The sequence below is a fragment of the Falco biarmicus genome, chromosome 3 (genome assembly GCF_023638135.1).
Source record: "Falco biarmicus isolate bFalBia1 chromosome 3, bFalBia1.pri, whole genome shotgun sequence".
NCBI classification, from domain to species: domain Eukaryota; kingdom Metazoa; phylum Chordata; class Aves; order Falconiformes; family Falconidae; genus Falco; species Falco biarmicus.
In genome coordinates, this window is record NC_079290.1 from 27320184 (window position 1) to 27334564 (window position 14381).

At 35.8% G+C, this 14381-nt stretch overlaps 1 protein-coding gene across 50 annotated transcripts in view; it reads right to left on the reverse strand.

Annotated features, from left to right (window-relative positions):
* The window catches only part of RIMS2 (regulating synaptic membrane exocytosis 2), a 484966-nt gene that overhangs the window by 284991 nt on the left and 185594 nt on the right, over nt 1-14381 (reverse strand). Inside the window, exon 1 of one of the 50 annotated variants that reach the window (XM_056332936.1) lies at nt 4263-4503. The exons of the other annotated variants lie outside the window; for them this stretch is intronic. Coding sequence (XP_056188911.1) covers nt 4263-4321 — 59 coding nt within the window. The 5' untranslated portion in view covers nt 4322-4503. Of the gene's footprint in view, nt 1-4262; nt 4504-14381 lie in introns of those variants that run through there. 50 annotated transcript variants of the gene reach the window in all.

The window sequence follows — 14381 nt, forward strand, 5'->3', positions numbered from 1 at the left end:
TAAGTACCTTCCTGAAAACATGTTTTGCTCCAGAGAAAGCAGCCTGATAGATGATATTAACTAATTTAATTCCTGTCCCATGTTGATTGGCACTATCAAACCCCCTTACTAATTAATTTCATCCCTGTTGAACGGATCTAACTTCACTACCAAGATCAAATGCCAGAAGCTGTAATCCTATCCATCAGAAATAAATTAACCATACCTGCATACCTGATCAACCAGACACCTTGCTGGCAGATGAGGGCTCAACCTGCCCAGCAGTCATCATACCACTTGGCATTCAAGCCTGTCATTCTCCTTAGTGGTCGTCACAACACAATTAGCCCCCCTTTACCATTAGTGACTTTTTTCCATTTTAAAAATACCTGCTACAAACACAGTTGTACAATGTATGCCCATACATTTTAAACTGGTGCTATTAAATCATGGGAGGAGGAACAGTACCAGTGAAAACTTATGGCCAGTCACTACTATTAAAAATCTGCTGTTATTTTTAGATCACAAGCTAATTCTCACTCACCTTCATGAGCCTTTGTCTAATCTATTTCCCACCATTAACTACTTTAAAGATACCTTAACAGAAGCCTTTCCTCATGTACCTCCAGCTAGACACACCACAAAAAATGACTACTCCTCCTTTTCCAAGACTTTCCCAGAACATTAAAAGTGAAAAGAACTTTAAATGTGTGTCAACAGCTGTGATATGCATCCTCCAGCTGCCAGCTCAACTAAGCACGATATATTTCTTGCCAGGATTACCACCAATTCTGAAAAGTTTACCACACCACCAAAAAATCTTTCAGGCCATTGTGATTACTGCTTCTATGAAACTATAATAAAGTAAAATCTCTATTACTGTTAGAAAACTCTAGAACTTGCACAAATCTCTTTGTCAGGCACATTCTATAAGTATTATTTTTTCAGATATAGAAACAAGCTTGTTTTCTACTAATGTTCACTGTGTATTTATTTTGTATTGTTATTTACCAATATATGACATTTGGTCTTTAACACACATCTCTCAACCTTCCACTGATGGAAACTTTATTTGCAGTGCACTACAGATATCACTAGTACTATGAAAAAGCAAATAGCTTGACTGTAACCTGACCTCTTGCTCATAAAGTTAAATTATTCAACTTCCCCACACTACAGTAGGAAGTAAATACTTAAAATACAGCGTAGAAGAATATAAGACAGCTATTCTGCTTTGATGGTTCTGATTTCACTAATGGAACTAAGTAGCTTAAAAGTCTTTGACATTCATATGCATTCTTCCTTGACGAGCAAATACTCTTCTGCTTTGATTTAGATTTTTTAAAATCTCACCCCAGCATACTGAGAAAAATGAGATTTTTAAAGGTAAGTTTCCATCCCATTTCAGAAGCCACAGATATTCAAAACCATTGTAATATGTAAGGTATTTATATCACAGTCAAAACTAGATCTTCCTGGCTACCAATCTTGTTCTCAGATCAATAGAAGACACATTTGAATGGAGAAAACTTTCAAGAAAATATCATTCTAAAGATATGTTCAGACGTATGGGTACCTGAATTCATTGATAATTACTTGGAAAGTTTTACAAATAAATAGTTTTGGGTCAATTAAAAAATAGCAAGGGCTCAGTGGGCCTGAACCATCATCAGCTACGTGAAAACTGAACATTGATCACCTACTTGTAAGACCTAATTATAATTTACTAGACAATACGTTAGTATTTTGTTTTCTATTTCCTATAAATTAGCAAGAAATAAACTTGACTGGAAAATTAAAACTGAAAATATTTCTCCTGCTCGTACTGTAATTTTGTTTAATTGTTTCGAAAATGTGATCCTTTCAGTACATGAAAGAATAATTCAGAGTAGATAGAACTTCACATTTTGCACTGGAACTCTTGTCACAAAAGCCACGGAAGAGTCAAGGCTTCATGTTAGAGACCTCAGCAAATACACTCAGCTCAGCTTTGTCTCTCCTTTACTATATGGAGCCTGTCAGGAAAACAGCATTTGTTGGTTCCTGAGTGACCATATAGTTCTACTGTTCTAAACTTTTGTACTTCTATATGTTGTATTCAACCGACAGTCAGGCACTTTTAAAAGAACAGTGATAGGGAGCAGATAAAACACCACCATGCCAAGCTGCAAAAAAGTTCCTAGGCTGCAAGGTGAGCTGAACACACTCCAGACATTGCAACAAAAACTCCCCCAAGTGCAATGAACCCAGAAAGCTTGCTGTGCAAAATTAGCATCTGGCTGCCTTTCTCAGGGAGGGTCCTACTCTCCCACCGTTAGGTACTCTTACGAAAGCATTTCCACAGAATTCCTTCAACATACCAAAGAATCTGCAAAATATTTACCTACTTTGGCAGTGTTTTTAAGAGACTAGCTGGTATTAATTTAACTCTTTTTCTCATTTTCTGCTTATAACTTTTGCTTTTGCTGAGTCACATGGTGCATGAGAATCATTTTGCACTCTCCAAAGTAGCTATGGCTCCAGCTTATTGAAAAAATAGCTTTTTCTGACTTCTAAGCAGTTCCAGTTTCTATCAAGATCTCTTTTTGCAGCTTTTCTATGCTGTCTAGTTTTATACTAAATTAATCTTCTGATCTGTCTGTTCCCCTCTCCTTGGTTTCTCACCCCCCCAAAAAAAAAGAATGTAAGCATTCAATGCACGATTTGCAAGCTAATTCATTTAAACAGCCTACTCTGATAAAAAGAAAGGGGTTTTACATATTTCCTGACCAATGTAGTTTTAAACAGGCTGTCCTGAAGTACATCTAACACTCAGATATCTAAGCAATTCACTGAGTTCACCTGAGACATTATTTCATTCCTCATTTCACCATGCCTTACACATTTTATTTTATAGCAAACATATTTTGAACCATTAAAATACCTGCCAGCTAAATATCTGCAAACAATAATGAATTAAGTTTACAATGATGATTATACAATTTACTGAAGCATGACAATGATACTGCAGATGTTGATCTCTATTAGATTTTATCTGAAAATATAAATTCACTGACTGCAGGCTGCAATGTAATGAAAGGAAATCTGTAGTAACAAAACATTTAACATAATAAAATTCACGACTGATAACAGCTTCACTTTGGACTTGATATGATCACAGAGACATCTAAACCAATACAATTACTTCAGTCACAATCACTTCTTTTCTATGCAAGGAATCTGGCAAAAATTCAGCATTGCAGATTTCAAGCGCTAATTTCAATTTGTTTGGGGAAAAGAGTTATACATGGGAAAAATGAGGAACTGCTGAACAAAACTAGTGATTTTAAGTATCCCTTGCTAATCTACAAATATTTAGGTTAAAAATTAATTTCATAGTTTTTTATTGCATTAAGAACATCACAGATAGGAAAATGGGGCTACCAGTAGAAATGGCTTTGTCCTCCTTTATTTTGACTTTTTCAGTATCCCTTATATCATATAATTTGGGTTTAGAAAACAGCAAAGAAAGAAAAATAACAATTACATTTTCATCTTACTGATTATTCAGCTACACTGATTAATGCTTACTTTTTACAAATATGTCAAACGTCCTGAGTTTTTTCTTGATTTCTACTTTTAAACATTTTCAAAATTAATTTTGCTAATTTTTTCCACGTAATATATAAACAAGAATTATCTCACCTACTTTTTCAGTAAAATCTCTTGTTAAAGCTAATCATAAAGACAATGCTAAATGGATTATATTGCTTTCAAGAATAATTGGTCAGAATGTGCATTCTAGTTACCTGTCTCAGTACGGACACCATAGAAATCATTTGCAGAAGGGTGGAATCAATTAAGAGTTGCCATACAGCAGGATTCAAATGAGTTTAAAACCCGGGGTGTTAAAAGAATAATAGGTCACAGAAACATTAAAACATAAGAAAAGTTAATACAATACTGAACTTACTAAAAAGGACTTCAAATAATATAAAATACAACAAAATCTCAAAATTCTTCATTTGCTATTTTTATGAAAAGAAATCCAACTTTTCAACAAATATTTTTGTCACAGAAAATATAACACAACTTAAAATAATAATTTAAAGAAAAATACAAGACTGTTAAAGATCCTATTCTCACATATCTGAAGTACAATAAAAAGGTTTTCAGTACTTCCAATTGGGTTTTTTTGCTAAAAGTAAAAAATATCTTCCTAATCATCCCCAAAGAACAAAAAATGCTGAGCGTTACACATTGTTTTCACACAACACATTCAGCATCTTTCTTCCCTGCTTTACCTTTTGATCAGCCACTGCACATCTGGTAAGTAGGAAGCCTCGGGTTCATGAGAATACATCAATTTCTGCTCTGGCTAGGTCTTTCATCTAATCCTCTAGGTTCAGTGAAAACATATGAACAGTCTCTTAATCTTGAGACATAATTTTTTAGATATATTTTACAATCCTTTCCCTTCCCTCCAAATGCAATTACAAAATATAAGGCATCTAGGGAAAAAAAAAAGTCTAGTATATGAAACAACAGCAATTCAAGTCAGAGAGCTGACCCAATGGGAAGCTATTGAGAGCATGAGAGGAGTGTTATAGTTTAATGCTGTTACCATGTGCTGTATATAGCTAGAGGTCAAGTAAGAATTTACCCTATAAGGAGGATTACGGTACTTAGCTGATTAGTGCCTTGCTACAGTACTATTGCCTACAAATGTACATGCTGGTCAAGGCATTGAATTTAAACTATTTTTAAAATTGTGCAGTTCACGTATTTCAAATTTTGTGCTACTACCTCCAGCATCTTCTTTGTATTCTAGGTCTTAGATGACATTATGTAATATCTATTATTTTTAGTTAGAAACAAGTCAAATTTTGACATAATTTTCAACCGTTGGGCTAAAATAGCTGTAGTATCTACTTCAGTCTGATGTGACAAACGTACTGTAGAACTGAAAATACTCTTTTTTATATACTATTAAAAAAAAATTAAAATCAATGGACTAATTTTCCTAGCAACAGTGATCAGAACTCACTTTCAAAATACCGTGAGAATGTGAAAATAATAGCAGATGTGTACGGTCTCATTTGCATTAAATAATAATAAACACATTTTTCCACAATTATACAAGCCATGCATCCTTTGTCTATGCAAACGAGCTTACAAATAAATTATGTTTAATAAAAAGCAGCATACTCCAGCCAAATTTGACTGTAATAAATGTAAACTATGTTAAAGTGGCATGACATGGGAAATTACAGACTTAGCAGCAACGCAGATTTTCTCCACCTCTATAACAGTGAGTTCATAGTCCTAGAAAAGGCATTCTGACACCAAAGTTCTTTCCCTTGGCCGTCACAGGGAATATATCATAATACACTTTGTCTATATATCATTTCATCTAATTTGGAGTCTAATCTTTTTATAGTGTTTCATTTTCTTACCACAGGTATCGTTCAGCAGGTGTTTTTCCCAGCAGTTGAAAGTATCCTGTTTTTTTCAAAGAAAACCTTTAAGTGTGATGAAAAGGAGAATTTCCTTTCAAAGAAACACCCCATTATTACTAGGTATTATCACCATTTAATAAAAAATATAGCGACTTTAATAATGATCAAACAGTAAGCAACATGGACAGTCATATGAGAACTGTTTTGCCTAATAACACCTCTGCAGGCTGTTTTGGGTGGCTGAACTCCTAAAACTGTAACTTCACTAATGAATGAGTCAGTGTTTCTTTTCCGTTTTTTTCTCTCTTTATTGTATCCAAAATTACAATATATATCTGATATCACACAATGAACTTCAGTTTTAAAATATCTCTGTGGTTCATATTCAGTGTGGAAGAGATTAAATAGGTCATACTGAGCTGTTTTGATGCCCTCATAAAAGAGCAAGCAGAAAATAATTGCTGTGAAAATGTTCACTTTCTTCAGTAATATGAGGTAAAGGCCCCTTATTAAATCCAGTGAATTAATCAGTGGTGGCTCATCATGAACAGTGGACTAATGCAGCAGCTTCTCCAGGACAAAGCTGGCAGGCTAAACGTGTTTATGCTAAGGAACATCAGCTGGACAACTATGAAATGAGACAGGTGCATTCAATAACTCTTAGAAATTACCATGGTACATAAAATTTTGAATTTCCAATTCAACTGTCATTCTCAATATGCTGGTGAAAAGGGATTAAATGTGTGCATTTTTAAAGCAGCACCTAACTCTAACCAACACAGAAGCAAACACCTTTAGCACCATGAAAGTTACAGGACCTATATTATATATTGGTAGGATGTGACTTGCTCCACGGTAGTTTAAGTACCGGGCTTGCAATTCACAGTCCTTATGTGATCCCAAATGTGAACCCAAACGTCCAGGACCAAACAGTTACAGCTGCCTAGACTGACCTCCTTCACTTTAGATCCCAGAGCTCAGACAGGAGATAGGGATGTCCACCATGCCTGTGCTGCCTGGGTTTTCAGAGACATTATGTGAAAAGATTCCCACCACGCTACCATGTAGTAAAATCATGTGTGTAATAGCAACCCGGTTTCTGGAAATATCAACAGATAGCAGAACCACCTTCAGATACCCTGTTCAGATCCCTGAATTCGGTATCTCCCCACAGTCCAGGAAGAAACGGTTAGTGACCTGCTGCTCCACTTAGAAGTGCACAACTCTGCACCTCAAATACTGCGTTCAGTTTGGGGGCCCTCACTACTAGAGGAGGGATGTACAGGTTCTGGAGTGTGTCCAAAGAAGGGCAATGAAGCTGGTGAAGGGTCTGGAGCACAAGTCTTATGAGGAGCAGCAGAGGGAACTGGGGTTGTTTAGCCTGGAGAGGAGGCTCAACCATATCACTCTTTACAGCTACCTGACAGGAGGCTGTAGCAAGGTGGGGGCGGGTCTCTTCTCCCAGATAACAAGCAACAGAACAAGAGGAAACAGCCTCAAGTTACACCAGGGGAGCTTTAGATTAGATATTAGGAAAACTTTCTTCACCAAAAGGATGGTCAAGCATTGGAACAGGCTGCCCAGAGAAGAGATTGAGTCACCATCCCTGATGTTAGTTAAAAGACATGGAGATGTGGAGCTTAAGGACATGGTTTAGTGGTGGACTTGGCAGTCCTGGCTTAATGGTTGGACCTGATGATCTTAACAGTCTTTTCCAACCTAAATGACTCTATGATTCTATGCTTTCTACCAGAGTGACTTTGCTTTCCTGCAGAGCTGAGATCAGCTCTGAATATTCCCCCCTTTTCATTTCTGATCATCTCTTACAGATGTCTGCACTAGAGCAAGTCTTCCATAAAAGACGTTCAACATGCAGCTTTCCAAAGAAGAAAATTCATTCCTGGATCTTTGTAAAAATCCATATGGAAGATCACTACCTACTCTAGAAAGTGTGTGGGAGTGAATAGTTGGAAGTGAAAAGGGTAACCCTGGCTGCCTAGCAGCTTTTATATGGAAAGGTAGTACCCAATCAAGATGACGGCAGTATAGAACATACACAGGAAAGTATCAACCTCTTCCAGCAGGAAGCAAACCAGTGTCCAATAGTCCTTGCAGAACTACTAGAAACACAATGGCCATGAAGAAAAATCACTGAAATATAAAACTGTGTTTCTTCCAAGAAAATTGTGAGAGAATCAAAAATACTTGAAAATGAAACACCTAAAATAAACTCAAAAATACTTGAAAATGAAACATCTAAAATAAACCTAGTCTTGTAACATAATCAAGCCTTGAGATGTATTCTGCATTCTACTGCAATGAAGATAGACTTAATTACTCCAGTATTACTTGAAAAAGAAAATAAGATGCCAGCTTTTTATATTCCACAGGAGAAATGAATGCTCATTTTGTAAGTCCATGTGTATATAAGCATCCAATTAGTTCATTCTTTACAGTTGCTGTCACCAGCACAACCCTTTATCCAAGCTAGTATTCAGTAGGATTCTCCAAAGTCGATACAAATGATGAAATTCTACCTAATGTTCAGGACTATGTATTAGAAGATTTTGGATCTAACATGGATCACTTCTTCCATCAACAACAGCATTTCTAGAAAAGGTATGAGAACTAATGAAAAGAAGGCCAGCCAAGACCAACTAGACTCAATTGCCAAATACTTGAGAAACACTGAGAGGGAACTGTTCAAGTCAGAGAGGTTCTCAGTACCTTCAATAACAGAAGTCTATTATAAAAATTACAGAGTGCTCTCAATACCTTAGTCTTAAGTAGAATGTGAGCAATGGGCTAAGAAAACACAGTATTGGAACAGGACAAAAGCAATTAAGGGGTCATGATGTAAAACATTTTATCAAGACGTTCATGAAAGCTTTTAGAGATTAGTGATAACTTCATCACTTTCAGTACTGTTATTGTCAGACTGTTGGGATGGGTAGTATTTTTTAAGTTAACCTTTACTTTCATTGTTGAGCTAAGCAACAAGACAGGCTAAATGTATGCCCACTGAAGCACTTTAAGCATGAGAGTAACTGGACACCAGGCTGGGGAGCCAGGCTAACTTTGCAAGATACCATAAAAAACATTTGAGTGCCAGAGTTAACGGAGCATAAAGCAAAGATCAAGTTTCTGTAATTTTATAAGAGAAACATAATCAAAATGGATAGTTGGACAGGCTTGATTTTTACAATTGGCAAAGAATCTTTCACAGTATATAGCAATTTTGAAAAGCATATCCAGGTGAACTAACACGAAACAGTTACAAAATTAATAGATTAATATATAATAATGAGAGACTGATAACCACGATCATGTAGTTTGATGTCTTTCCTCCACAGGATGTTTTTTTCCAAAATATTAAATTAATGCTGGATATAACTGAAACTTTGCTAGGAAGGAAAAAAAAATATCAAATTATATTCCTTATATTTGGCCATACTGTGGCAGCAAGCTCATTTATCCTCATTATTAGGGTGATATTTCCCAATGCAATGGATTAGATTATTTGGGTTTACACAGATGATACACTATTAATAGCACAACCTAAAGAATTTTACCTTTCCACTATCTGGCCATTTCCCTACAGCTGTAAGTCCAGTAGCAAGGCAAGAAGAACCAGTAGTACTCAGTTGGAATTTTGGGTTTGATTTACAAATACATAGAAATTTCAGGTGGTAGTAGTGAAACGGTGGGGGTGGGGGTGCAGATGGGGAAAGGGAGTGGATAATTATACTCACGTAGGAAAATTCTTGCCACAGAGATAAACACCTAAAATACAGATAAATTCTTGAGAAAATTACCATCATCAATAAATCATAAAAAAAATGGGTTTTTAAGGGCTAGTTTTGTGAAAAGTGGACAGAGAGATATTACTGTGCTAGAGGTTATAGATGTTTCTCCTTCAGCCCCTTTTTGGTTTTTTAGACCAGTTTAGAAATACCTTTAATAATGCATTAAAGACTATCTCTGAATGGAGAATTCAGGTGCAGTTACTGATCAATAGTGTAAAGGCTGAAAACTGACATTAATGATACAGAAGCATTTTATAGCTAGCATTTGTCCATGATTAACAAAATATTGGGCACATGAAGAAAAATTCCAGTTTAGCAAAAACAGAATCAGTTTATATTAGATCAGTTACATGATCAATTAGATCAGTTTACATGACAGTAGGAACTTTACATATGACTTTAAAAGGATATTGTGTGTCATAAAAAAACAGTATTAAAGTGTAAATTTATTTTCAAAAACAGAGGAACTTTACAACTTATTTTCTCTTTCTCGGTCATTTAAACTAACAGGGAAGCATTTTATCTATAGTTTATTCTGTACTGCTGCTTTATCTTGCTGATCATTTATTCTGCACTAGGACTGCTCTTGTGACTTGTCACAATTGTTCCACTAGACAATTTTACCACACGCAACAAAGTTAGACTGCACCAGCACTAATTGCAGCAGGATAGTTCATAGTTCCTCTAAGTGCAACAACCCTAGAGACTTTTAGATACAAATACCCACCTAGGTTCACCTCACTGCTTTGACTGTAGCTGTCTTATTTATGCATACTTTTGCCATAGCTCTTCCTTAAAGCACTGGCTTAAGGGAATGTCAAGTGGAAAGTTTTTACGCTACTGGAAGAAATAAGAGAAAAGGAAGTCAAACTTCTAAAGTTGTTAAGAACAACACATATTTCTGCAAGACAGCAAACTTAACATGGAAAACATGTTCATAGCCAAGAGATCCAACATTTTGCCAGACATTCTGAAAACTCTTTGTCAAGAATCATCAAAGATACAGGCTCACAGGCAAAGACTGATCCAGCAAAATACTTGAGGACTGTGCAAGGCTGGTAAAGACTAGCAATCACGTAATTCGTCTTAATCCAACTCAATACAAAATTCTGCGTTCTCTCTTTCTCAACAAGTAGCCTTAAGAGAACACTTAGTGAATCAAAAGCCATTTCCTGTTCAGGTCAGTCTAATACTTGTAGGACCACAGGTCCTCTCACTGCCTGCAGAAAGTACTTTTTTAGTTCATAAATTCTGGATAAAAAAAAAAAAAAAGAGTCTTCCACTTATACTGGACTTGATGTTTCAGTTCTGGATTATCAGGGATAATGGATCTATTCAGCACATAAAATAGTGATTAAAGACTGTAATACAAACAGTGAGATGATTGGCGCTTCATGCAAATCATGTATAATCAGAGGGACTAACAGAGAAGCCTATAAATACTGCAAGAACCTGGACTGGGAACTTGTTCAGGACTACTCTGTTATTATCTTATAAATAGAGGGGAGCTGAAATCAGACACAGAGATATGCATTTCAATGGAGTAAAATGCTTTCGTTGTTTTATCTAGAAGTTGTATATCTTGCGATCAGTATTGAGCACTAGTTGATACGTTGGGTAAAGAAACCCATGAAAGAATGAAGAATATGATAAATTCTAAATTGAAGGAAGTTGTATTCAAAAAGATAATAAAATTTTGCTTAATGATGATTTGATGAAAAGGTAAAACTGTAAATCAACATTACACCTTTACAAATATTGTCTACAGAAATCAAACCAAAAAATCCGTGTTAGGAAAGACAGACACAAAATAAATGCAATCCAGGATACTCTTAATCTAAGTTTCTGTCATTACTTACATTCTCTGTAATAACAATGCTTGTGGGAAACAAGAAGGAAGTGTACATTGCTCCTGTACACTGAACAGGACCTGGGACTTCATGGGTATACAGGCTAAGTACCCATGCAGGAACAAACTGATACTCTGGTTCAGTTGCCTAGACATATGCCCAGAAATATTCCTGATTTCAAGGTGTTTCTTATCATTCCCACTCCCACTCCCAAATTTTCAAATATAATTTTGCTAGTTTATTCATAAATTTTGTCTTCTGGCTTCCTATGATTAGGAATTATTTGCCCCTTACTCTTCCTTCTTAGAATGGATATTGCCACAAAGAGTCTTCTAGTCTAGAATATGACAGCATTTCTTGCCTACAGCATTTGATACCTCGACCTCCTTGTCTATTAACTCAAAGGAAAAGAGAGGGTTAGTGGAGAAACATATGTCCAAATCACCCTTAGACTAGCAACATGACAACAATCATTTACACCGCACCTTTAAAAAAAAAAACATAAAAAGCCCAACACTTTTGCACTCCAAAAATCTGTGGGTGGCCAAGATTAAGAATTCAAGATCATAAGGGCCTTATCATATATACTCACAAACTCTAATCTTCAGGGAATCTCCTTGATAGAGTTTAACAAGTAGGAGTATAAGTCTCCATATTTCATTGTTTATGGTAAACTTGAGGTGCCTGAAAGTATCTCTGGGATGATTATCTCATGAAAAAAGGGAATGACTGCATGAGTAACATTAGGGCAAGTACATCGGTGCTAGGTGTCCCTATAAGAATACTCGTATGAACAGCCTTCAGAAATGAAGAATCACAAGTGATTTTGAAGGGACATGTGAAGAGGAGTTTTATGACCTGATCCAATGACCAAGCTCAAGCAATAGCATAAGAGGGGTTTTGTAATATATATTACTTCCAAAGTAATATAAAAGAGAAAACTAGTCCTCTGGACTTATTTCTTAAGCTAGCTGACTATTAAAGAGAACTTCAATGCAGACATGATTTCCTTTCCTGATTCCATCTGTTGTCAAGTTAACTGCTTTCTAACAATAACTATGCTAGTGTTTCATGTACTACAGCAAAATATAAATACTCCAAATATTCTAGTACATAGATTAATTTCTTCTGATGCCCAAAAACCAAACATAGGTTTGTTCCAGTAACACAACCTGCACATCAATTTTATTGCAAAACTGTTTTCTGCTTATACATTAAACTTTCCAGTTCTTTACATGATCCATAGTTGACTGGCATATTGAGGCCAGTAAGACAAGATGGCAAAAGAGCAAATAAAAAGCAATACACCTTATAAAAATATGCATTTCATATTTTAGTTACTCTTCCTGAATCCACACATATTCCTGTTCTTAGCAATCAAAAGTATCTTGCAGCTATGGCAAAATCACAACCTTATCAACACCAGGGATTCAGGCCCTACACATTCTTATACCACCTTTTAACAAGAGGCATTCAGCTTTCAAGCATAGTACCATCATTGTGTCCAACTGCAAATCAGATCTCTTCCATTAAAGAATGTTTGCATCAGGCCTTCCAATCAAACATATTTTTAAAGCATTTATCTTCAGAGCCTTTTCCTGAGAGATCATATTATCTTTTCAGGTCATCTTTTATGACACCCCATTCTGAGGTAAGCAACAAAAAAGCAGACTTTGGATTGAACTGTATCTCTTCATATGAACTGGAGTTATGGAGGCTTTTCTCAAGGAAAGATTCACGATCAGCATGGGAGATACAATTGAAACACACTGATCTCAGAAATGGATACAAAGCAAATAGCAAGATTGAAAAAGGTAATTTAAATTAGAAGACTCCCAGAATTCTTGGTTTGAGATGACCTGCACATTTTTCTTACAGTAAGTAGTACACTAAGGAACAGTGGTACAATTACTCTACAATGACTAACAATTATTTTACAGTTTAGATGATTTAACATTCAGTCTTCACTATTTTTATGCAATATTGTGCTGCAGATTGCAGAGTGGAAGATACCTAGCCTCGAACACAAGTTCAGGGTGAGATCACCAGTATAACACTTAAGCAGCAGTTTGGTATGAAAAGCCTCCAATGCTGCAGCTGTATGAGGCAGTTTCAATGCAGGTTGTCCATGTTCTCTTGTATGGAAGTCACGACACATATAACACCAATGCACACTTACTCTGATTAGAAATAACATTTAAGTCTTCTGAATTTGTTACTTTAGCAACAAATGGATGAAAAAGAAATAGGTCCATTGAAAAGATAAAACCTTTATTTGGAATTCCGATGGATAATGCAAAGGAGGAAGGGGATATATGACAAACTTCTGGAAAATCTCAGACAAGTAGTTATGCAATGGATGGGCTACTGCGCATCCAGAATGTGACCACCTTCAGATTATTCCTCTATGCCCTCAGTACAAGAAGGAATGGAGAGACCAAAAAAAAAGGGAAGCATACATCTGCAAAGCTGCAAAGAAAAGAAATAGAAAGAGAAGCAAGAGAGCATGTGCAGCATAACCTGCGCCTACTGTAAGTGAGATTCTCTTCATTACATTATGAGACGTATTTAGTGGTTCTGATATCACCACATTTACTCCAGCTAGGAGTCTGAGATTCTCAGAAGTGCCTAACACCTGAGTCCGTATTTCAAGGCTTTTCCCGAAACCATTACTTTAAGACAGACCATTTCACCAGAAAAACTATTTTCCTCTCATTACTTTTATCTCAGTAGAAATGCTTCTGTTGGAGATTTAAAACCTACTTATAAATTCTCTGTAACACCCAGACAAACAGCAGTCTGACCTTCAGCAATCTATGTGAAAAATTGTTTAAAATACATATTACTTAAAATAATAAGGCTTGTCTACAGTATGGTTAATTTTTTTCAGAGTGAATTGTAATATGGCAAAACCTATTAAGTCTGAACATTCTTTTGGCATATTAAATGTAGAAAATTTAACAAAAAAGTGAATGGTTGAAACAAAAATTGTACTTCTATTCCAACTACTGTATCTTTTCTTTAAAGACTTTGTTTTGCTAAAGAGTGAAAACTATTCTAGTATAACTAGCAATTTTCTGTAGTGTGCCTACAGAATATGTATTGCCTTCTCTTTGGAGAATTTGTTACCCATTCATTGAGAGGTGATATTCCTGTCATATGTTTTGTAGTGGTGGTTAATAATAAAAATGTTACCCAGTCAGGATAACTATCAGAAGCCAGTAAGTTTCAAAGCCTATTAAAAATTAAAATAGTGAAATTGAGGCATACTTAGTCATATCCAGAGAATTCAAGAGATTTCAACAAGA